The sequence below is a fragment of the Salmo salar genome, chromosome ssa18 (assembly GCF_905237065.1).
Source record: "Salmo salar chromosome ssa18, Ssal_v3.1, whole genome shotgun sequence".
In the NCBI taxonomy this organism is placed as follows: Eukaryota; Metazoa; Chordata; class Actinopteri; order Salmoniformes; family Salmonidae; genus Salmo; species Salmo salar.
This window is the reverse complement of record NC_059459.1, coordinates 32,980,391-33,005,689: the sequence shown is the minus strand read 5'-3', so window position 1 is coordinate 33,005,689 and position 25,299 is coordinate 32,980,391. Positions and strand designations below refer to the sequence as shown.

At 44.6% G+C, this 25,299-nt stretch overlaps 1 protein-coding gene across 2 annotated transcripts in view; it reads right to left on the bottom strand.

The window, feature by feature from the left end:
* The window catches only part of LOC106560274 (lysosomal cobalamin transport escort protein LMBD1), a 311,650-nt gene that overhangs the window by 100,777 nt on the left and 185,574 nt on the right, over positions 1–25,299 (bottom strand). For both annotated transcript variants that reach the window (XM_045701048.1, XM_045701049.1), the window contains 4 exons: positions 23,357–23,482; positions 22,538–22,606; positions 18,099–18,182; positions 129–193 (listed from right to left, as the gene is read on the bottom strand). In XM_045701048.1, the coding sequence (XP_045557004.1) occupies positions 129–193; positions 18,099–18,182; positions 22,538–22,606; positions 23,357–23,482 (344 nt within the window). The remainder of the gene's footprint in view (positions 1–128; positions 194–18,098; positions 18,183–22,537; positions 22,607–23,356; positions 23,483–25,299) is intronic.

Sequence of the window (25,299 nt, the reverse complement as noted above, 5' to 3'; positions counted from 1 at the left end):
GGGCCTGTACTATCTATACTACCTATTACTATTGTACCCAGAGACAGTAATACTTATGTGTTGTAGTAAATATGAGTGACTCTGCATTACATTTTTATGGCAGGTTAGGTGTACATGTGTCTACTTACTTTGAAATGAACAGAGCAACAACAAACAGCAGAGCAAACAGGATGAAGAAAATTCCCAGCAGAATCTGAAGGAGAGACAGAGAGAGAAAGAGGGAGAGAGGAGGGAGGGAGAGAAAGAGAGGAGGGAGGGAGAGAAAGAGAGGAGGGAGGGAGAGAGAGAGGAGGAAGAGGGAGAGAAAGAGAGGAGGGAGGGAGAGAGAGAGGAGGGAGAGAGAGAGGAGGAAGAGGGAGAGAAAGAGAGGAGGGAGGGAGAGAGAGAGAGAGGAGGGAGAGAGAGAGGAGGGAGAGAAAGAAAGAAGAGAGAGAAAGAGACAGAAAGAAAGAGAAAAGGTGAGAGAAAGAGAGAAGATAAAAGAGAGATGTTATGTTGTTGAAGGCATCAGTCACAAGGGAAGTGTTAGGTATTAATATCCTCCATGCTGTAGACTACATGCAGAGGGGAATGAAACGTGTTACAATGGAAACCCATGGGCCTTCAGACTTTAACCTAAGGGTCATGTCATTTGTCAAAGCATGGCCATATGGACTGGCTGGGCACAGACTGCCACTGCTGCCAAAGGTGACGGGGAGGCACGGGAGGCGAAACAGAGGCCCAGACCAGTGTGTGTGTGTCAGTCTGCTCGCCAGCCTTCCAGTGGCGCTTCTGGCCTCAGGTCAGCTAAAAATGTCACTTACCAACATTGGCCACAAGAGAAAATATACAGTCAAACACATATGCCAGATACACACACACACACACACACACACACACACACACACACACACACACACACACACACACACACACACACACACACACACACACACACACACACACACACACACACACACACACACACACACACACACACGCGCGATGACATTGCTGAGCCCAATCACATCTGACAGCCTGTGTTAATCTTCTGAGTCTAACTGTGTCTCCTTCAGAAAATGCTGTCTCTCTGTGAACAACATGTACTATCCCTGTAATAACCAAGGCTGTGTCCCACATGTAGGGTTGAAAAGGGTCGGAAACTTTCCGGGAAATTTTCCATGGGAAGTTAAGCCTGGGAATTTTGCTTAAATTCATAAAAAAAAGTTTGCTTATAACATTGAACCTTTTTTTGTGGGATATACATAAGGCAATTCTAGGTCTTGTGGCATATTTTGGTTAAACAATCCCCAATTCAATGGAATTGCAACCCTCTGCATGCACAGTGCATTCTTCCATCACATGTACAGCTGATTCTCAAGATCTTGCACACTAATGAGATGCTATTGAATCCACACTACTATACTGTCTGAGCCAAGGACTACATGCTTTCTGGTAAGTTTTGATTATAATACTGGGTGGGGTGAATATATTTTATTTGACATACATTATTTTTTGTTAACTAGTAAATAGTAGCCTACAGCAAAGTGTGTTTAAATCATTTCTAACTTGTTAACAATTTATGCAAGTTAGTTTTTTCTACCATGTGGGTTTTAGCTTGCTAACTGAGGAGTATTAATTCACCTATTTCCATACATGTTTCATTTTAAAAATGTATCTTATCTTACAAAGGACTTGTTTAATCTAACTGCTTAACTATTTATCTGTACATGGAATTGTACTATTTCTTTTTTTTACATTTTTTCCCCTAATCTTTACAGGAAAATGCCAAGGGCACTATATGATGTGTGGAGACATTTCACTGCAGCTAATGTAGAAGGAAATGCTGTGTACATTTGCAAATACTGTGCCAAATCATATGTGAAGAATGCAACAAAGATACAGAATCATCTGGCCAAGTGCATAAAGTTCCCTCAGCGCTCACAACAAGCAACCTCTGACAAAAGTCCTCCTACTTCTATTCGAGGTGAAAATGATGAATCAGAAACCTTATCGATAGCAACAGCTCATGGTCCTCCTGGAATCAGAAGTTTTGATGACTCAATGGAGGAACGTAATCAGAGAAATGCTGATGAATGTCTTGCTCGAGCTGTGTATGCAACTGGTTCACCTCTGATGCTCACAGGCAATGTGTATTGGAAGAGATTTCTGAATGTTCTTCACCCAGCATACACCCCCCCAACCAGACATGCTTTATCTACTCATTTGCTGGATGCAGAGTTCAACAAAGTTCAAGTGAAGGTCAGGCAAATCATAGAGAAAGCAGACTGTTTTGCAATCATCTCTGATGGGTGGTCGACTGTTCGTGGGCAAGGAATAATTAACTATATCATCTCCACCCCTCAACCAGTATTCTACAAGAGCACAGACACAAGGGACAACAGACACACCGGTCTCTACATTGCAGATGAGCTGAAGGCAGTCATCAATAACCTTGGACCACGAAAGGTATTTGCACTGGTGACAGACAATGCTGCGAACATGAAGGCTGCTTGGTCTAAAGTGGAGGAGTCCTACCCTCACATCACACTGTGATGCTCATGCATTGAATCTGCTCCTCGAGGACATCATGGCACTGAAAACAATAGATACACTCTGCAAGAGAGCCAAGGAAAATGTTAGGTATGGGAAGGGTCATCAAGTTATAGCAACAATCTACCTCACCAAGCAAAGTGAGAAGAATAAGAGCACCACATTCTGTTCTGAAATACATCAAAAAGCGTGAAGACTTCTGCCTGAAGCCCATACACACCGCAGTGTACATGTTGGACCCCAAGTATGCTGGCAAGAGCATCCTGTCTGGTGCAGAGATCAACAAGGCCTATGGTGTCATCACTACCATGTCTCACCACCTTGGCCTGGTTGAAGGCAAGGTTCTTGGCAGTCTGGCGAAGTACACTTCCAAGCAAGGGCTTTAGGATGGAGATGCAATATAGCAGTCGTGCTAACATATCTCTCAACAGCCACCTGGTGGAAGGGACTTTGTGGATCTGAGGCTCTTTCCCCTGTTGTCTCCATCATCCTCCAAATCCCACCAACGTCAGCCGCCTCAGAGCGCAACTGGTCCTTGTTTGGAAACACACAACAAAGCACGCAACAGGCTGACCAATACAATGGTTGAAAAATTGGTGTCCATCCAGGCAAATTTGAGGCTTTTTGAGCCTGACAACAAGCAATCCAAGTTTCCACCTCGGAATATTCTCAAAAAATTTGCAACCCTACCCACATGGCACCCTAATCCACAACATGTAGTATCTCTGTAATAACCACAGCTGTGTCCCACATGGCACCCTAATCCCTATATAGTCCACCTCTTTTCACTAGGTCCCAGAGGGAATAGGGAGCCATTTAGTGTGCAGCCCCATCCCTTAGTGCACCAATCTCTCCTTCAGCACTACACTCCTGGTCTCTAGAAAGGATTCGCCTGTCTGTCTGTCTGTCTGTCTGTCTGTCTGTCTGTCTGTCTGTCTGTCTGTCTGTCTGTCTGTCTGTCTGTCTGTCTGTCTGTCTGTGTGTCTGCCTGTGTGTCTGCCTGTGTGTCTGCCTGTGTGTCTGCGTGTCTGCCTGTGTGTCTGTGTGTCTGTCTGCCTGTGTGTGTGTGTCTGTCTGCCTGTGTGTGTGTGTGTGTGTGTGTGTGTGTGTGTCTGTTTGCCTGTGTGTGTGTCTGTGTGTGTGTCTGTCTGCCTGTGTGTGTGTCTGTGTGTGTGTCTGTCTGCCTGTGTGTGTGTCTGTCTGCCTGTGTGTGTGTGTGTGTGTGTGTGTGTCTGTCTGCCTGTGTGTGTGTCTGCCTCTGTCTGTCTCTGTCTGTCTGTCTGTCTGTCTGTCTGTCTGTCTGTCTGTCTGTCTGTCTGTCTGTCTGTCTGTCTGTCTGTCTGTCTGTCTGTCTGTCTGTCTGTCTGTCTGTCTGTCTGTGTCTGTCTGTCTGTGAGTGTCTGTCTGTGTGTGTCTGTCTGTGTGTGTGTCTGTCTGTCTGTGTGTGTCTGTCTGTGAGTGTCTGTCTGTGTGTGTCTGTGTGTGTGTGTCTGTCTGTGAGTGTCTGTCTGTGAGTGTCTGTCTGTGAGTGTCTGTCTGTGTGTGTCTGTCTGTGTGTGTCTGTCTGTGTCTGTGTGCACGTTCAGCCTGCCCTTCCTTTTTCTCTCTATATATTGATTGGCAGGGTATTGAAGAGAGATGGCCCTCGCCTACCATTTTTTAATAGAGAGAGAGGTGCCTCCATCCCCTCTGTGATAATGACCAGACAGTATGTGTAGAGATGGCTTGGTCAGAGGGTTCATCTGTCTGGATCAGTCATATAGTCTTTCGTCTGGCTGGATTGCCAGATGGGTGGGGATCGCCATTATGGGACAAGTGAAATAGTTCCATTGTGCCAGACAAGCTCAATCAAGCACAGATAAAGTATTTTAAATGATTTGAAATAGTATTTGAAGCCAGATCTGCTCTGCACTGGGATCAGGGCTTTATCTGTATCAGACAGGAGATGGTACCGGGAGGCTACTGTATGTTGGCAATGTCGTTATACCGTACTGTCTGTGTGTGTGTGTGTGTCTGTGTGTGGCAGGGTTGTGCTACAGTACAGTGTGTTTTCATTAGGAGTATCTCAGGTGCCGTGTATTCATTTCTTCAAACCGTCCCTAAACCCCACCACAAGGCCTTTGGCCTGGCACAGTGGAGCAGACTAAACCCCACCACAAGGCCTTTGGCCCGGCACAGTGGAGCAGACTAAACCCCACCACAAGGCCTTTGGCCTGGCAGTGTGGAGCAGACTAAACCCCACCACAAGGCCTTTGGCCCGGCACAGAGGAGCAGACTAAACCCCACCACAAGGCCTTTGGCCTGGCACAGTGGAGCAGACTAAACCCCACCACAAGGCCTTTGGCCCGGCACAGAGGAGCAGACTAAACCCCACCACAAGGCCTTTGGCCCGGCACAGAGGAGCAGACTAAACCCCACCACAAGGCCTTTGGCCCGGCACAGAGGAGCAGACTAAACCCCACCACAAGGCCTTTGGCCCGGCACAGTGGAGCAGACTAAACCCCACCACAAGGCCTTTGGCCTGGCACAGTGGAGCAGACTAAACCCCACCACAAGGCCTTTGGCCTGGCAGTGTGGAGCAGACTAAACCCCACCACAAGGCCTTTGGCCCGGCACAGAGGAGCAGACTAAACCCCACCGCAAGGCCTTTGGCCCGGCACAGTGGAGCAGACTAAACCCCACCACAAGGCCTTTGGCCTGGCAGTGTGGAGCAGACTAAACCCCACCACAAGGCCTTTGGCCCGGCACAGAGGAGCAGACTAAACCCCACCACAAGGCCTTTGGCCTGGCACAGTGGAGCAGACTAAACCCCACCACAAGGCCTTTGGCCCGGCACAGTGGAGCAGACTAAACCCCACCACAAGGCCTTTGGCCTGGCAGTGTGGAGCAGACTAAACCCCACCACAAGGCCTTTGGCCCGGCACAGAGGAGCAGACTAAACCCCACCACAAGGCCTTTGGCCTGGCACAGTGGAGCAGACTAAACCCCACCACAAGGCCTTTGGCCTGGCAGTGTGGAGCAGACTAAACCCCACCACAAGGCCTTTGGCCCGGCACAGAGGAGCAGACTAAACCCCACCACAAGGCCTTTGGCCCGGCACAGAGGAGCAGACTAAACCCCACCACAAGGCCTTTGGCCTGGCACAGTGGAGCAGACTAAACCCCATCACAAGGCCTTTGGCCTGGCACAGTGGAGCAGACTAAACCCCACCACAAGGCCTTTGGCCCGGCACAGTGGAGCAGACTAAACCTCACCACAAGGCCTTTGACCCGGCACAGAGGAGCAGACTAAACCCCACCACAAGGCCTTTGGCCCGGCACAGAGGAGCAGACTAAACCTCACCACAAGGCCTTTGGCCCGGCACAGTGGAGTAGACTAAACCCCACCACAAGGACTTTGGCCCGGCACAGAGGAGCAGACTAAACCCCACCACAAGGCCTTTGGCCCAGCACAGAGGAGCAGACTAAACCCTACCACAAGGCCTTTGGCCCAGCACAGAGGAGCAGACTAAACCCCACCACAAGGCCTTTGGTCCGGCACAGAGGAGCAGACTAAACCTCACCACAAGGCCTTTGGTCCGGGCACAGAGGAGCAGACTAAACCCCACCACAAGGCCTTTGGTCCGGCACAGAGGAGCAGACTAAACCCCACCACAAGGCCTTTGGCCCGGCACAGAGGAGCAGACTAAACCCCACCACAAGGCCTTTGGTCCGGCACAGAGGAGCAGACTAAACCTCACCACAAGGCCTTTGGTCTGGCACAGTGGAGCAGACTAAACCCCACCACAAGGCCTTTGGCCCGGCACAGACTAAACCCCACCACAAGGCCTTTGGTCCGGCACAGAGGAGCAGACTAAACCCCACCACAAGGCCTTTGGCCCGGCACAGAGGAGCAGACTAAACCCCACCACAAGGCCTTTGGCCCGGCACAGAGGAGCAGACTAAACCCCACCACAAGGCCTTTGGTCCGGCACAGAGGAGCAGACTAAACCCCACCACAAGGCCTTTGGCCCGGCACAGAGGAGCAGACTAAACCCCACCACAAGGCCTTTGGCCCGGCACAGAGGAGCAGACTAAACCCCACCACAAGGCCTTTGGCCCGGCACAGAGGAGCAGACTAAACCCCACCACAAGGCCTTTGGCCCGGCACAGTGGAGCAGACTAAACCCCACCACAAGGCCTTTGGCCCGGCACAGTGGAGCAGACTAAACCCCACCACAAGGCCTTTGGCCTGGCACAGAGGAGCAGACTAAACCCCACCACAAGGCCTTTGGCCTGGCAGTGTGGAGCAGACTAAACCCCACCACAAGGCCTTTGGCCCGGCACAGAGGAGCAGACTAAACCCCACCACAAGGCCTTTGGCCTGGCAGTGTGGAGCAGACTAAACCCCACCACAAGGCCTTTGGCCCGGCACAGAGGAGCAACAGTAATTCTACAAGCTGAGCTGTATTGCAGTGTTGACAGCAGCCTCTGAGACACACTTCAAGGCTGTCATTGAGTTCCTCTTTACATAGTGTTCTATTGGTGTGATGTCACATCTTCCAGGGAACGTTAGCTGCCAGGCAACACAATGTTAGTTACAGGAAGGGAGGCCAACAAATTACATTATTTAAGTAGGTTTATAAAGACAATATATGTATAGATAATTTATAGTTTATAGTTTTTAGTTTAAGTTTATACATCTGTAACAAACAGTGATTGTTATTTTGAATCCTGCAAAATAGCGAGCTTGTGTTACCGAATAGAGTAGGCATAAATGCTGAATTGTGCGCCATGGAACAAAGACATCTCCGCTATCTAGACTGAGGCTGTATTGAGGCTATATATCTGAGCATGGACTGGGGCCATCTATTAAACGTTAATGATCACTGCAACAGCCCCACACATGCAGATACAGCAGACTACCTGGAGCAAGGACAAGTGGTTACTGCTCTACATTCACCTCTACAGACAGACAGACAGCCTGGGTGGCTGAATAATACATCCTGGTGCATTTAGCTGGCTTCCTGTGTGGTGTTCATCTCCTAATGGCACATTCTGATACACCAAGATGATACCAAGAAGCTCTGTTTCTGTCCAAGATCACCCACCGACCTCATACAGACAGGCACAGTATGGACATGCTGGTGGGCAGACATGAGCGGGTGTGAAGGTAAATGTTATTGTCTGAGGTGAAGTTACATGGTTATCAGCTAGGCTAATTAACTAATTATCAACCAATTAGTGAATTAGGCCTCATTAAAGTCTCTCTAGGCTCATTAGGGAAGCAGATGACAGTAAATACAGTCAAAATGCAATACAATAACATCCATCAAGATGAATGAATCAGATTGAGTTCACTAGGGTCACTCACAAACACGCCTGTCTGTCAATCATCCAAATGTATTTATGAAGCCATTTTAACACCAGTACTGGTTATGTAATGCTTTATAATGGCCTAGAACCCACAACGAGCAAGCAGCAGCAGACTGACAGACCGACAGACAGAAAGGTTGCAGAAAAGTACTGCTGTGACCGACACACAGACAGACACTAAGGCATTAAAGCAACCATAGGAGAAGTGAGTGCAGGGCTCTACGCTGGCCTTTTTAACAAGGAGCACGTGTGTGCCTATATTGAAAAATGGAAGCGCACACAAATACATTTAGGAGCACAATAAAAAATATTTGAGGTAATAAAGCTAGAATCCTTCATTTTTCTATGCGCACTGGTGCTCCTAAATAAAATGTCCAGGTTGCACAGCAAAATATTGAAGAGCATATGCAAGTAAAATGGTCGCACTGAAGAGACCTGGTGTGTGAGAGAAACAGAGACATACCGGTAGGTAACTCTGCTCTGGAATGATCCCTGCCTGGCACTTGGTGCTCCCAAAGAGCAAGAAGTAGCAGTTTGAGAGACAGACAGAAAACAGACATACAGGTCACAAGAAAAGGTCCTTGATCCCATTCCAGTCAGATTTCACCGCATTGAAGTGATCAAACATATCTGGTGTAATATAATCTAACACGCCTGGTGAAATATAATCTAACACGCCTGGTGAAATATAATCTAACACGTCTGGTGTAATATAATCTAACACGTCTGGTGTAATATAATCTAACACGCCTGGTGTAATATAATCTAACACGTCTGGTGTAATATCTAACACGTCTGGTGTAATATCTAACACGTCTGGTGTAATATAATCTAACGCGCCTGGTGTAATATAATCTAACACGTCTGGTGTAATATAATCTAACACGTCTGGTGTAATATAATCTAACACGTCTGGTGTAATATAATCTAACACGTCTGGTGTAATATAATCTAACACGTCTGGTGTAATATAATCTAACGCGTCTGGTGTAATATAATCTAACACGTCTGGTGTAATATACTCTAACACGTCTGGTGTAATATAATCTAACACGTCTGGTGTAATATAATCTAACACGTCTGGTGTAATATAATCTAACGCGCCTGGTGTAATATAATCTAACACGTCTGGTGTAATATACTCTAACACGTCTGGTGTAATATAATCTAACACGTCTGGTGTAATATAATCTAACACGTCTGGTGTAATATAATCTAACGCGTCTGGTGTAATATAATCTAACACGTCTGGTGTAATATACTCTAACACGTCTGGTGTAATATAATCTAACACGTCTGGTGTAATATAATCTAACACGTCTGGTGTAATATAATCTAACACGTCTGGTGTAATATAATCTAACACGTCTGGTGTAATATAATCTAACACGTCTGGTGTAATATAATCTAACGCGTCTGGTGTAATATAATCTAACGCGCCTGGTGTAATATAATCTAACGCGCCTGGTGTAATATAATCTAACGCGCCTGGTGTAATATAATCTAACACGTCTGGTGTAATATCTAATACGTCTGGTGTAATATCTAACACGTCTGGTGTAATATAATCTAACACGTCTGGTGTAATATAATCTAACGCGCCTGGTGTAATATAATCTAACACGTCTGGTGTAATATAATCTAACACGTCTGGTGTAATATAATCTAACACGTCTGGTGTAATATAATCTAACACGTCTGGTGTAATATAATCTAACACGTCTGGTGTAATATAATCTAACGCGCCTGGTGTAATATAATCTAACACGTTTTGTGATCAACATACAGCCAATCAGACACCAACACATGACAGCAGTGGAAACAGAACAGACAGAAGACTGGTAGGTACTGTAGCTCTGCACATGACAGCAGTGGAAACAGAACAGCCAGAAGACTGGTAGGTACTGTAGCTCTGCACATGACAGCAGTGGAAACAGAACAGCCAGAAGACTGGTAGGTACTGTAGCTCTGCACATGACAGCAGTGGAAACAGAACAGCCAGAAGACTGGTAGGTACTGTAGCTCTGCACATGACAGCAGTGGAAACAGAACAGCCAGAAGACTGGTAGGTACTGTAGCTCTGCACATGACAGCAGTGGAAACAGAACAGCCAGAAGACTGGTAGGTACTGAAGACATGTAGCTAGCTGAGCCTGTTTCCTGTTTCCGGTCACAACTTGCAGACTTGTTTACGCTGCTGTGCGTTTTTGTTGCCGATCTTACTTTGATACCTGACGGTTTTTTACTTTTTCATTACCGTATATTTTTACTTTTTCCCTCACTCAACTTTTTTCATTCAACTTTTTCACCCCGGAGGTTTTATCTGGGCATGGTTCGTCAGGACTTCAAACAGCCGAAGCTAAGTAACATTAACATGATGCCTTCTAATTGCAGTCGTTGTACTTATAATATACAGGAGAACGATCGCCTTACGGCAAGGATAGCTGTGCTGCAAGCCCAGCTTCAGACGCGATCGTTAGGCAAGGGTAATTTCAGTGTAGGAAAGGATGAAACAGCGTCTGTGCCACCAGTAAGTACAGATAGTAACGTTAGTATAAACCCCCTCGCACGGTCCCCGCAGCCGGACATCTTTCTCATGGCTTCTGGAGGGAAACGCTGTAGGAATGCTCAACCGGTGTCGCTTATTCAGCCGACAGAAACTTTCAACCGGTTCTCCCCATTAAGCGAGTCGGAGTCGGAGGCCGAGACTTCTCTGGTCTCTACTCCTCCCGTTGTGGGGTCTGAGACGCCGACGGCTCCCACCATTAGCTCTGACAAATTGAAAACCCTAGTCATTGGCGACTCCATTACCCGCAGTATTAGACTTAAAACTAATCATCCAGCGATCATACACTGTTTACCAGGGGGCAGGGCTACCGACGTTAAGGCTAATCTAAAGACGGTGCTGGCTAAAGCTAAAACTGGCGAGTGTAGAGAGTATAGAGATATTGTTATCCACGTCGGCACCAACGATGTTAGGATGAAACAGTCAGAGGTCACCAAGCGCAACATAGCTTCAGCGTGTAAATCAGCTAGAAAGATGTGTCGGCATCGATTAATTGTCTCTGGCCCCCTCCCAGTTAGGGGGAGTGATGAGCTCTACAGCAGAGTCTCACAACTCAATCGCTGGTTGAAAACTGTTTTCTGCCCCTCCCAAAAGATAGAATTTGTAGATAATTGGCCCTCTTTCTGGGACTCACCCACAAACAGGACCAAGCCTGGCCTGTTGAGGAGTGACGGACTCCATCCTAGCTGGAGGGGTGCTCTCATCTTATCTACGAACATAGACAGGGCTCTAACTCCTCTAGCTCCACAATGAAATAGGGTGCAGGCCAGGCAGCAGGCTGTTAGCCAGCCTGCCAGCTTAGTGGAGTCTGCCACTAGCACAGTCAGTGTAGTCAGCTCAGCTTTCCCCATTGAGACCGTGTCTGTGCCTCGATCTAGGTTGGGCAAAATTAAAAATGGCGGTGTTCGCTTTAGCAATCTCACTAGTATAAAGACCTCCTCCATTCCTGCCATTATTGAAAGAGATTGTGATACCTCACATCTCAAAATTGGGTTACTTAATGTTAGATCCCTCACTTCCAAGGCAGTTATAGTCAATGAACTAATCACTGATAATAATCTTGATGTGATTGGCCTGACTGAAACATGGCTTAAGCCTGATGAATTTACTGTGTTAAATGAGGCCTCACCCCCAGGTTACATTAGTGACCATACCCCCCGTGCATCCGGCAAAGGCGGAGGTGTTGCTAACATTTACGATAGCAAATTTCAATTTACAAAAAAAAACCAACAATGACGTTTTCGTCTTTTGAGCTTCTAGTCATGAAATCTATGCAGCCTACTCACTCACTTTTTATAGCTACTGTTTATAGGCCTCCTGGGCCATATGCAGTGTTCCTCACTGAGTTCCCTGAATTCCTATCGGATCTTGTAGTCATAGCAGATAATATTCTAATTTTTGGTGACTTTAACATTCACATGGAAAAGTCCACAGACCCACTCCAAAAGGCTTTCGGAGCCATCATCGACTCAGTGGGTTTTGTCCAACATGTCTCTGGACCTACTCACTGCCACAGTCATACTCTGGACCTAGTTTTGTCCCATGGAATAAATGTTGTGGATCTAAATGTTTTTCCTCATAATCCTGGACTATCGGACCACCATTTTATTACGTTTGCAATTGCAACAAATAATCTGCTCAGACCCCAACCAAGGAGCATTAAAAGTCGTGCTATAAATTCTCAGACAACCCAAAGATTCCTTGATGCCCTTCCAGACTGCCTCTGCCTACCCAAGGACGTCAGAGGACAAAAATCAGTTAACCACCTAACCGAGGAACTCAATTTAACCTTGCGCAATACCCTAGATGCAGTTGCACCCCTAAAAACTAAAAACATCTGTCATAAGAAACTAGCTCCCTGGTATACAGAAAATACACGAGCTCTGAAGCAAGCTTCCAGAAAATTGGAACGGAAATGGCGCCACACCAAACTGGAAGTCTTCCGACTAGCTTGGAAAGACAGTACCGTGCAGTATCGAAGAGCCCTTACTGCTGCTCGATCATCCTATTTTTCCAACTTAATTGAGGAAAATAAGAACAATCCGAAATTTCTTTTTGATACTGTCGCAAAGCTAACTAAAAAGCAGCCTTCGCAAATGGAGGATGGCTTTCACTTCAGCAGTAATACATTTATGAACTTCTTTGAGGAAAAGATCATGATCATTAGAAAGCAAATTACAGACTCCTCTTTAAATCTGGGTATTCCTCCAAAGCTCCATTGTCCTGAGTCTGCACAACTCTGCCAGGACCTAGGATCAAGGGAGATACTAAAGTGTTTTAGTACTATATCTCTTGACGCAATGATGAAAATAATCATGGCCTCCAAACCCTCAAGCTGCATACTGGACCCTATTCCAACTAAACTACTGAAAGAGCTGCTTCCTGTGCTTGGCCCTCCTATGTTGAACATAATAAACGGCTCTCTATCCACCGGATGTGTACCAAGCTCACTAAAAGTGGCAGTAATAAAGCCTCTCTTGAAAAAGCCGAATCTTGATCCAGAAATTATAAAAAACTATCGGCCTATATCGAATCTTCCATTCCTCTCCAAAATTTTAGAAAAAGCTGTTGCACAGCAACTGACTGCCTTCCTGAAGACAAACAATGTATACGAAACGCTTCAGTCTGGTTTTAGACCCCATCATAGCACTGAGACTGCACTTGTGAAGGTGGTAAATGACCTTTTAATGACGTCAGACCGAGGCTCTGCATCTGTCCTCGTGCTCCTAGATATTAGTGCCGCTTTTGATACCATCGATCACCACATTCTTTTGGAGAGATTGGAAACCCAAATTGGTCTACATGGACAAGTTCTGGCCTGGTTTAGATCTTATCTGTCGGAAAGATATCAGTTTGTCTCTGTGAATGGTTTGTCCTCTGACAAATCAATTGTAAATTTCGGTGTTCCTCAAGGTTCCGTTTTAGGACCACTATTGTTTTCACTATATATTTTACCTCTTGGGGATGTCATTCGAAAACATAATGTTAAATTTCACTGCTATGCAGACGACACACAGCTGTACATTTCAATGAAACATGGTGAAGCCCCAAAATTGCCCTCGCTAGAAGCCTGTGTTTCAGACATAAAGAAGTGGATGGCTGCAAACTTTCTACTTTTAAACTCGGACAAAACAGAGATGCTTGTTCTAGGTCCCAAGAAACAAAGAGATCTTCTGTTGAATCTGACAATTAATCTGGATGGTTGTACAGTCGTCTCAAATAAAACTGTGAAGGACCTCGGCGTTACTCTGGACCCTGATCTCTCTTTTGAAGAACATATCAAGACTGTTTCAAGGACAGCTTTTTTCCATCTACGTAACATTGCAAAAATCAGAAATTTTCTGTCCAAAAATGACGCAGAAAAATTAATCCATGCTTTTGTTACTTCTAGGCTGGACTACTGCAATGCTCTACTTTCCGGCTACCCGGATAAAGCACTAAATAAACTTCAGTTAGTGCTAAATACGGCTGCTAGAATCCTGACTAGAACCAAAAAATTTGATCATATTACTACAGTGTTAGCCTCCCTACACTGGCTTCCTGTTAAGGCAAGGGCTGATTTCAAGGTTTTACTGCTAACCTACAAAGCATTACATGGGCTTGCTCCTACCTATCTTTCCGATTTGGTCCTGCCGTACATACCTACACGTACGCTACGGTCACAAGACGCAGGCCTCCTAATTGTCCCTAGAATTTCTAAGCAAACGGCTGGAGGTAGGGCTTTCTCCTATAGAGCTCCATTTTTATGGAATGGTCTGCCTACCAATGTGAGAGACGCAGACTCAGTCTCAACCTTTAAGTCTTTACTGAAGACTTATCTCTTCAGTAGGTCCTATGATTAAGTATAGTCTGGCCCAGGAGTGTGAGGGTGAACGGAAAGGCTGGAGCAACGAACCGCCCTTGCTGTCTCTGCCTTGCCGGTTCCCCTCTTTCCACTGGGATTCTCTGCCTCTAACCCTTTTACAGAGGCTGAGTCACTGGCCTACTGGTGTTCTTCCATGCCGTCCATGGGAGGGGTGCGTCACTTGAGTGGGTTGAGTCACTGACGTGGTCTTCCTGTCTGGGTTGGCGCCCCCCCCTTGGGTTGTGCCATGGCGGAGATCGTTGTGGGCTATACTCGGCCTTGTCTTAGGACGGTAAGTTGGTGGTTGGAGACATCCCTCTAGTGGTGTGGGGGGCTGTGCTCTGGCAAAGTGGGTGGGGTTATATCCTGCCTGTTTGGCCCTGTCCGGGGTATTATCGGATGGGGCCACAGTGTCTTCTGATCCCTCCTGTCTCAGCCTCCAGTATTTATGCTGCAGTAGTTTATGTGTCGGGGGCTAGGGTCAGTCTGTTACATCTGGAGTATTTCTCTTGTCTTATCCGGTGTCCTGTGTGTATTTAAATATGCTCTCTCTAATTCTCTCTTTCTCTCTTTCTGTCTTTCTCTCGGAGGACCTGAGCCCTAGGACCATGCCTCAGGACTACCTGGCATGATGACTCCTTGCTGTCCCCAGTCCACCTGGCCGTGCTGCTGCTCCAGTTTCAACTGTTCTGCCTGCGGCTATGGAACCCTGACCTGTTCACCGGACGTGCTTGTTGCACCCTCGACAACTACTATGATTATTATTATTTGACCATGCTGGTCATTTATGAACATTTTAACATTTTAACATTTTCACCATGTTCTGTTATAATATCCACCCTGCACAGCCAGAAGAGGACTGGCCACCCCTCATAGCCTGGTTCCTCTCTAGGTTTCTTCCTAGGTTTTTGGCCTTTCTAGGGAGTTTTTCCTAGGGAGTTTTTCCTAGCCACCGTGCTTCTTTCACATGCTTTGCTTGCTGTTTGGGGTTTTAGGCTGGGTTTCTGTACAGCACTTTGAGAATATCAGCTGATGTACGAAGGGCTATATAAAAATAAATTTGATTTGATTTGATTTGATTACTGTAGCTCTGCACATGACAGCAGTGGAAACAGAACAGACAGAAGACTGGTAGGTACTGTAGCTCTGCACATGACAGCAGTGGAAACAGAACAGACAGAAGACTGGTAGGTACTGTAGCTCTGCACATGACAGCAGTGGAAACAGAACAGCCAGAAGACTGGTAGGTACTGTAGCTCTGCACATGACAGCAGTGGAAACAGAACAGCCAGAAGACTGGTAGGTACTGTAGCTCTGCACATGACAGCAGTGGAAACAGAACAGACAGAAGACTGGTAGGTACTGTAGCTCTGCACATGACAGCAGTGGAAACAGAACAGACAGAAGACTGGTAGGTACTGTAGCTCTGCACATGACAGCAGTGGAAACAGAACAGCCAGAAGACTGGTAGGTACTGTAGCTCTGCACATGACAGCAGTGGAAACAGAACAGACAGAAGACTGGTAGGTACTGTAGCTCTGCACATGACAGCAGTGGAAACAGAACAGCCAGAAGACTGGTAGGTACTGTAGCTCTGCACATGACAGCAGTGGAAACAGAACAGACAGAAGACTGGTAGGTACTGTAGCTCTGCACATGACAGCAGTGGAAACAGAACAGACAGAAGACTGGTAGGTACTGTAGCTCTGCACATGACAGCAGTGGAAACAGAACAGACAGAAGACTGGTAGGTACTGTAGCTCTGCACATGACAGCAGTGGAAACAGAACAGACAGAAGACTGGTAGGTACTGTAGCTCTGCACATGACAGCAGTGGAAACAGAACAGACAGAAGACTGGTAGGTACTGTAGCTCTGCACATGACAGCAGTGGAAACAGAACAGCCAGAAGACTGGTAGGTACTGTAGCTCTACTCTTGGGCTCCCTGCTCATCGTTCCTGCCTGGTGCCTGGGCATACAGTAGATATATCTGCCATCTCATTACTGTGTAGATGTGAGTTTGGGAAGTGTCATTAGGACTACCCCCCTCGGTTAAAGACACACTGTTACAGAAGCTAGCCGGCTGCTTTAACGTTTCATTAGAGCTTGTGAATAAACAGTGGGCCTGTGGAGATGTAAACTGGGAGACGATGAACGGTGAGGAGGATTGGGACACGTGAACCAAGAGAGGGAAGTTGGAAGGCTTTCTATTCTATTCCATTTTATTATCTTCCATTCTACTCTGTCCTCAAAATGTAAACTATTAGAGAATGAATGGTGGGGAGGAGGAGTCTAACACATGAACCATTGTGAAGACAGGTGGGTTGGAAGCATTAGAACAGTGGTATTCAGTGGGCAACAGGGGAACTGCAGTGGGGTCGCCCCCAAAACAATGTATAATAAGATACGGCTTTTTAGAAAGATCATTTGACTGAGTAAATTCATTTATTGGTTTTGTTTTCATTTTGATAAGAGATGAAAATGTAATGAATTGAAGGTTATTCGTTGCTGTAAAAATGAACATTTGTGTAATTAGATTTGGGGTGGGGTGGCGATAAATTCTGAAAAAGTTTGAGATACAATATAATACTTTGCATTCTATGTTTTATTATTTGGTTTAAACATAGAAATTGAATGACTATAATATGACTATATGTTACTGTATTTCTATAGTTCGGAAGGCTTTCCATGCAGTTCGAAAATTGTCTCAAACATTTAGGCAAGAGAAAAAGTCCAAAGAAAATAATATTGAACTGGACTGGTGAACACAGCCTGGTGAACACAGCAATTTTGACTTTATCTTGAATGAATCCCATAGCTAGCATATGGCTGGCTATCTTTCATTTGGACAGGTGTACATGTTTGTTGAAGTGTTAGATGTTCGGTAGTGACACGTCTTAAAAATACATGAAGATTGACCAACTTGCTCCCTCATTTTCTCCAGAATGCTTGCAGACAGACTACTCACCATGTGGCCATAGTGTGGAGAGGGGTGCAATCCCATCAAAAGGTGGACAGCATTTTTGTGAGAAAGATGTTTAAAAATAAAAAAAAACTAATAAATAGATCAGCATTGTTAAATGTATTGATAGAACAACTCAAGATGTTATAACGATATAATAGTGTTAAAAAAAACATCTAAAATCATGAATTGCTTATTTTTCAAACCAAGTTTCCAAGTCAGGGTTTGGGACAGCCACCTCTCAATAGAAATCAGTGTATAAACAATGTAGTTTAATTATATTAATGTAACGATAAATTTGTTATTGCCTCAGATTTAATTAGACCATATACTGACATAAATACATTTCCTACGTTTCTTTAGGGGTGGAACTGCAATTTGCACCACTTCTGTAGAAAATACCTACATAGGGAATAGGGAACCATTTGGGATGCACATTAGATGATGTGTTGACTCATAATCAGTGTGTCTCTTCCTAGTTACTGTATGGACCAGATGACATGATGAGCAGAGTCCTTCATTACTGTCAGCCGGGACTGCTGTGTGTGTGTGTGTGTGTGTGTGTGTGTGTGTGTGTGTGTGTGTGTGTGTGTGTGTGTGTGTGTGTGTGTGTGTCTTTCCAGTCGGTAAAGAGAGATGACAGTGTTACATTATCAGCACACTTCTGGAATATTGATTGTTCAATATCTCTTTAATCTCAGATGTAACACGTAACACCGTATTGGAACCGGTTGAAACTGGAAAATCCATTTAACTTCTCAAAGTGAAAAGTTAAATGACAGACCAGCTTCTGGTTAGATGGGGACCTGAAAGTGTGTGTGTGTGTGTGTGTGTGTCTCACCTTGAGTGGTCTGAGAGCAGATCCAACCTTGGTGCAGCAGTGACTCTCTGCTATCTCCAGGTGCCTGCCTCTCCTCTGGAGCACCTAAAGGACCTCAATGAAAACAACTCTCAATGTTCTGTTGTTCCCTAAAGAACCAGTTAAGCCCTGAGAGAAATGGGCCTTGTCTGTGCCAGAACGGACTTTGTTCCATCCTCAGTGTTATTACTTATGCATCTTGTCTTGGATGTCTGGTTTTTTAATTGTTATATAAACAAATTGAAACAGAGAGAGATGCTTATAAACAGGGCAAGCTGACCGGGGACAATAGTTTGGTTAAACAGTACAAATACAACCTACGCAGATGGATCAAGATGGTGAAACCCAAGTATAGGGACAAAGTAGAGGAGCAATTCAGCGGGTCGGACACGAGGCGTACGTGACAGGGGCTCCTAAAGGTCACGGGGTATAAAAAGAAATCCAGCCACATTAAGGTCACCAAGGCCACCCTACCGGAGGAGCTGAACACCGTTTTCAGCACAATGACCCTGTGCTGCCAAGGAGAGCCCCTGAGGACACCGTGGTCTACACTGGTCTACACTGAGGACCTATGGAAGTCATTTGAACGTGTTAACCCTCGCAAGACTGCCGGCCACTATCATCCCTGTTCCAAGAAAGGAAAAGTAACTCAACTGAATGACTATCGACCAATAGCACTCACTTCCGTCATCCTGAAGTGCTTCGAGAGGCTAGTCAAGGATCAGATCAACTCCTCCTTCCCCAACACACTGGACCGTCTCCAGTTCACCTTCCGCCCTGACAGATCCATGAACCACGCAATCTCCACTGCACATTACCCTTTTCTCCCCACACCACCTCAACGGTCACTTACCTGCTGCTCCCCCTAGGGACACCCAACAGACTTTTACTCTGCCCCCACCCCAACGGAATTAATCACCGTTGCAGTTGTTAATATGCATATTATAGATACTTTTTTTCTAATGCATTTGTATAGTTTTTATTTGACTTGGTCCCCCCACCTCCTCTATGGTCATAGTCTTTACTCTGCCTGCACCCTAATGGACATGTATTCATCATCCCTGCTACAGTTCTCAATTTACACTGCTATTTCTATTGTATTTAGAACCATTTTCATGATTTTATTTCACTTAGTCCTGCATGGTGGAGCTCGGAGCCTAAGATTTCTACTGTACCCTGCAATCCCACCTGTAACCCTGAACATGTGATTATTAAACACTCTGAATCTGAACCACAATCCCACCTGTAACCCTGAACATGTGATTATTAAACACTCTGAATCTGAACCACAATCCCACCTGTAACCCTGAACATGTGACTATTAAACACTCTGAATCTGAACAACAATCCCACCTGTAACCCTGAACATGTGACTATTAAACACTCTGAATCTGAACCACAATCCCACCTGTAACCCTGAACATGTGATTATTAAACACTCTGAATCTGAACCACAATCACACCTGTAACCCTGAACATGTGATTATTAAACACTCTGAATCTGAACCACAATCACACCTGTAACCCTGAACATGTGACTATTAAACACTCTGAATCTGAACCACAATCCTACCTGTAACCCTGAACATGTGACTATTAAACACACTGAATCTGAACCACAATCCCACCTGTAACCCTGAACATGTGACTATTAAACACTCTGAATCTGAACAACAATCCCACCTGTAACCATGAACATGTGACTATTAAACACTCTGAATCTGAACAACAATCCCACCTGTAACCCTGAACATGTGATTATTAAACACTCTGAATCTGAACAACAATCCCACCTGTAACCCTGAACATGTGACTATTAAACACTCTGAATCTGAACAACAATCACACCTGTAACCCTGAACATGTGACTATTAAACACTCTGAATCTGAACAACAATCACACCTGTAACCCTGAACATGTGACTATTAAACACTCTGAATCTGAACAACACCCCACCTGTAACCCTGAACATGTGACTATTAAACACTCTGAATCTGAACCACAATCCCACCTGTAACCCAGAACATGTGACTATTAAACACACTGAATCTGAACAACACCCCACCTGTAACCCTGAACATGTGACTATTAAACACTCTGAATCTGAACCACAATCCCACCTGTAACCCAGAACATGTGACTATTAAACACTCTGAATCTGAACCACAATCCCACCTGTAACCCTGAACATGTGACTATTAAACACTCTGAATCTGAACCACAATCCCACCTGTAACCCTGAACATGTGACTATTAAACACTCTGAATCTGAACAACAATCCCACCTGTAACCCTGAACATGTGATTATTAAACACTCTGAATCTGAACCACAATCCCACCTGTAACCCTGAACATGTGACTATTAAACACTCTGAATCTGAACCACAATCCCACCTGTAACCCTGAACATGTGACTATTAAACACTCTGAATCTGAACAACAATCCCACCTGTAACCCTGAACATGTGACTATTAAACACTCTGAATCTGAACAACAATCCCACCTGTAACCCTGAACATGTGACTATTAAACACTCTGAATCTGAACAACACCCCACCTGTAACCCTGAACATGTGACTATTAAACACTCTGAATCTGAACAACAATCCCACCTGTAACCCTGAACATGTGACTATTAAACACTCTGAATCTGAACAACAATCCTACCTGTAACCCTGAACATGTGACTATTAAACACTCTGAATCTGAACAACACCCCACCTGTAACCCTGAACATGTGATTATTAAACACTCTGAATCTGAACAACACCCCACCTGTAATCCTGAACATGTGACTATTAAACACACTGAATCTGAACAACAATCCCACCTGTAACCCTGAACATGTAACTATTAAACACTCTGAATCTGAACCACAATCCTACCTGTAACCCTGAACATGTGACTATTAAACACTCTGAATCTGAACAACAATCACACCTGTAACCCTGAACATGTAACTATTAAACACTCTGAATCTGAACCACAATCCTACCTGTAACCCTGAACATGTGACTATTAAACACTCTGAATCTGAACAACACCCCACCTGTAACCCTGAACATGTGACTATTAAACACACTGAATCTGAACAACAATCCCACCTGTAACCCTGAACATGTAACTATTAAACACTCTGAATCTGAACCACAATCCTACCTGTAACCCTGAACATGTGACTATTAAACACTCTGAATCTGAACAACACCCCACCTGTAACCCTGAACATGTGACTATTAAACACTCTGAATCTGGACAACAATCCCACCTGTAACCCTGAACATGTGACTATTAAACACTCTGAATCTGAACAACACCCCACCTGTAACCCTGAACATGTGACTATTAAACACTCTGAATCTGAACAACAATCCCACCTGTAGCCCTGAACATGTGACTATTAAACACTCTGAATCTGAACAACAATCCCACCTGTAACCCTGAACATGTGACTATTAAACACTCTGAATCTGAACAACAATCCCACCTGTAGCCCTGAACATGTGACTATTAAACACTCTGAATCTGAACAACAATCCTACCTGTAACCATGAACATGTGACTATTAAACACTCTGAATCTGAACAACACCCCACCTGTAACCCTGAACATGTGACTATTAAAACACTCTGAATCTGAACAACAATCCCACCTGTAACCCTGAACATGTGATTATTAAACACTCTGAATCTGAACAACAATCCCACCTGTAACCCTGAACATGTGACTATTAAACACTCTGAATCTGAACAACAATCACACCTGTAACCCTGAACATGTGACTATTAAACACTCTGAATCTGAACCACAATCCCACCTGTAACCCTGAACATGTGACTATTAAACACTCTGAATCTGAACCACAATCCCACCTGTAACCCTGAACATGTGATTATTAAACACTCTGAATCTGGACAACAATCCCACCTGTAACCCTGAACATGTGACTATTAAACACTCTGAATCTGAACAACAATCCCACCTGTAACCCTGAACATGTGACTATTAAACACTCTGAATCTGAACAACAATCCCACCTGTAACCCTGAACATGTGACTATTAAACACTCTGAATCTGAACAACAATCCCACCTGTAACCCTGAACATGTGACTATTAAACACTCTGAATCTGAACAACACCCCACCTGTAACCCTGAACATGTGACTATTAAACACTCTGAAACTGAACAACAATCACACCTGTAGCCCTGAACATGTAACTATTAAACACTCTGAATCTGAACAACACCCCACCTGTAACCCTGAACATGTGACTATTAAACACTCTGAATCTGAACAACACCCCACCTGTAACCCTGAACATGTGACTATTAAACACTCTGAATCTGAACAACACCCCACCTGTAACCCTGAACATGTGACTATTAAACACTCTGAATCTGAACAACAATCACACCTGTAGCTTGTCCTCAAACTCCTGGAGGTTACGACGGTCCCGCGACGACAGAGGACGCCCGTCCTCACACTGGAGACAAACACACGAACAGACAAAGAGGAAGCATGAGAGGACTGCAGGTGTTCTACAGTTTCAACAGTCTGAAGGTATGAGAGGACTGCAGGTGTTCTACAGTTTCAACAGTCTGAAGGTATGAGAGGACTGCAGGTGTTCTACAGTTTCAACAGTCTGAAGGTATGAGAGGACTGCAGGTGTTCTACAGTTTCAACAGTCTGAAGGTATGAGAGGACTGCAGGTGTTCTACAGTTTCAACAGTCTGAAGGTATGAGAGGACTGCAGGTGTTCTACAGTTTCAACAGTCTGAAGGTATGAGAGGACTGCAGGTGTTCTACAGTTTCAACAGTCTGAAGGTATGAGAGGACTGCAGGTGTTCTACAGTTTCAACAGTCTGACTCTGGAAGGAAGGGGTTTTGATAGGGGAGTGAGGAGACGCCCCTTTCTGTTTTTTAACACCCTTTGTCACATGTTATAATTATGCAAGCTCAGTAAAGCTCAATCAAGCTTAAATAGAGCATTTGAAATGATTTCCAATAGTATTTGAACCCAGGTGAGGCTGAATGCCACCAGCTCACATCAGCTCTGTGGCATCACCTACAACAGGGACCATTGGCAGACTGGCTTTTAGTCATCAACCTCCACATTCCTTACACATTCCTTACACATTCCTTATAGCCAGAGGTCATAACCAATTCCATCCCATCCTTTAATTCCATCCCATCCTTATTTAACTGATAACTGAGACTCATAACTGAGACTCACCTTGGCTTTGATCTTTTCCATCTGGTTTTCAACCTCTTCAATATCTTCAGTGTTCTCCAGACGCTCGTACACCACACTGCGTGTTCCTTTAATCAGGTTCAACGGCAGCACTGACATACCATACGCCTGTAGAGAATGAATAAAAACACACGTTTCAATAACAGTACTGGTTCAACAGCAGCACTGACATACCATACGCCTGTAGAGAATGAATAAAAACACACGTTTCAATAACAGTACTTGTTCAACAGCAGCACTGACATACCATACGCCTGTAGAGAATGAATAAAAACACACGTTTCAATAACAGTACTGGTGCAACAGCAGCACTGACATACCATACGCCTGTAGAGAATGAATAAAAACACACGTTTCAATAACATAGTACTGGTTCAACGGCAGAACTGACATACTATCAGTGGTGTAAAGTACTTAAATAAAAATACTTTAAAGTACTACTTCAGTAGTTTTTTTGGGTATCTGTACTTTACTTAACTATTTATATTTCTGACAACTTTTAATTTTACTTCACTACTTTCCTAAAGAAAATAATGTACTTTTTACTCCTTACATTTTCCCTGACACCCAAAAGTACAAGTTACATTTAGAATGCTTAGCAGGACAGTAACATGGTGCAATTCACACACTAAACAGAGAACATCTCTGGTCATCCCTACTGAGGACTCACTAAACACAAATGCTTTGTTTGAAAATGATGAGTGTTGAAGTGTGCCCCTGGCTATCCATACATTAAAAAAAACTAGAAAATCGTGCTGTCTGGTTCGCTTAATATAAGGAATTTGAAATTATTTATACTTTTACTTTTGATACTTAAGTATATGTTAGCGATTACATTTACTTTTGATACTTAAGTATATTTAAAACAAAATACTTTTAGACTTTTACTCAAGTAGTATTTTACTGAGTGACTTTCACTTTTACTTGAGTCATTTTCTTTTAAGGTACCTTTGCTTTTACTAAGTATGACAATTTAGTACTTTTTCCACCACTGCAAACCATACGCCTGTAGAGAATGAATAAAAACTGATGTTTCAATACCATATTACTACACTGACATTCCATACACCTGTTAAAGAGCCAATCAGCAGTTGAAACAATCACAAAGCCCCATGTCCCGAACGGCACTCCATTAGGTATAGTGCACTACTTTTGACCAGGGCCCACAGGGGTGCACTATGAAGGGAATATGGTGCCATTTGGGACGCAGGCATGAAACAGACCGTTTCAATCACATTATTACAGTGGTGTCAAGGCCCTTTAATGTAACGTTAATGTCTGTGAATCTGTAGCACGCGAACACACCTACCCCCTACTACCCACACTCCATGACCGCTGAATGTACAGAGTGGAGATGTATAGGGAGCAATAACACAGACACACACAGCTATATCACGTTACAGCTGTACCCCTCCGGCTCCATGTCATTCTTTAAATGGTGCAATTCGCAATTGTGCTGCACGCGGCTTATGTGTGAATCTGCAGCCAGCAACCATTTTGTGTGTAGAGAAATGACATGTAGGCTTCTGTCTCTCTCTCTCTCTCTCTCATTCTATGCAGCTCCGGACGATATTTACAGCCTAACAGTGCCCCCCAGTGACAGCACTGAGGAGAGAGGAACGCTCCAGCATTCACAGAGAGGATGAATAAACTAATAGAAATAAAAAAAGAAAGGACGTTGGGGGAATAGCTTTTTAAAAACAGCAAATCAGCTGTTATTTGAAAAAGGACTGTTGCAACACATCAATAGACAAATTCCTCTTGCTTAAATAAAGAGAGAAAAAGACAGGAAAGAAAGAAGAGCAGAAAGAGAGGAAAGAGAGGAAAGGAAAACATTTAAAAGTAGAGCAAAGGAGAGGAAAGGAGAGGAGACAAAAGGAGAGGAAAGGAGAGGACAGGAGAGGAGACGAGAGGAGAGGAGAGGT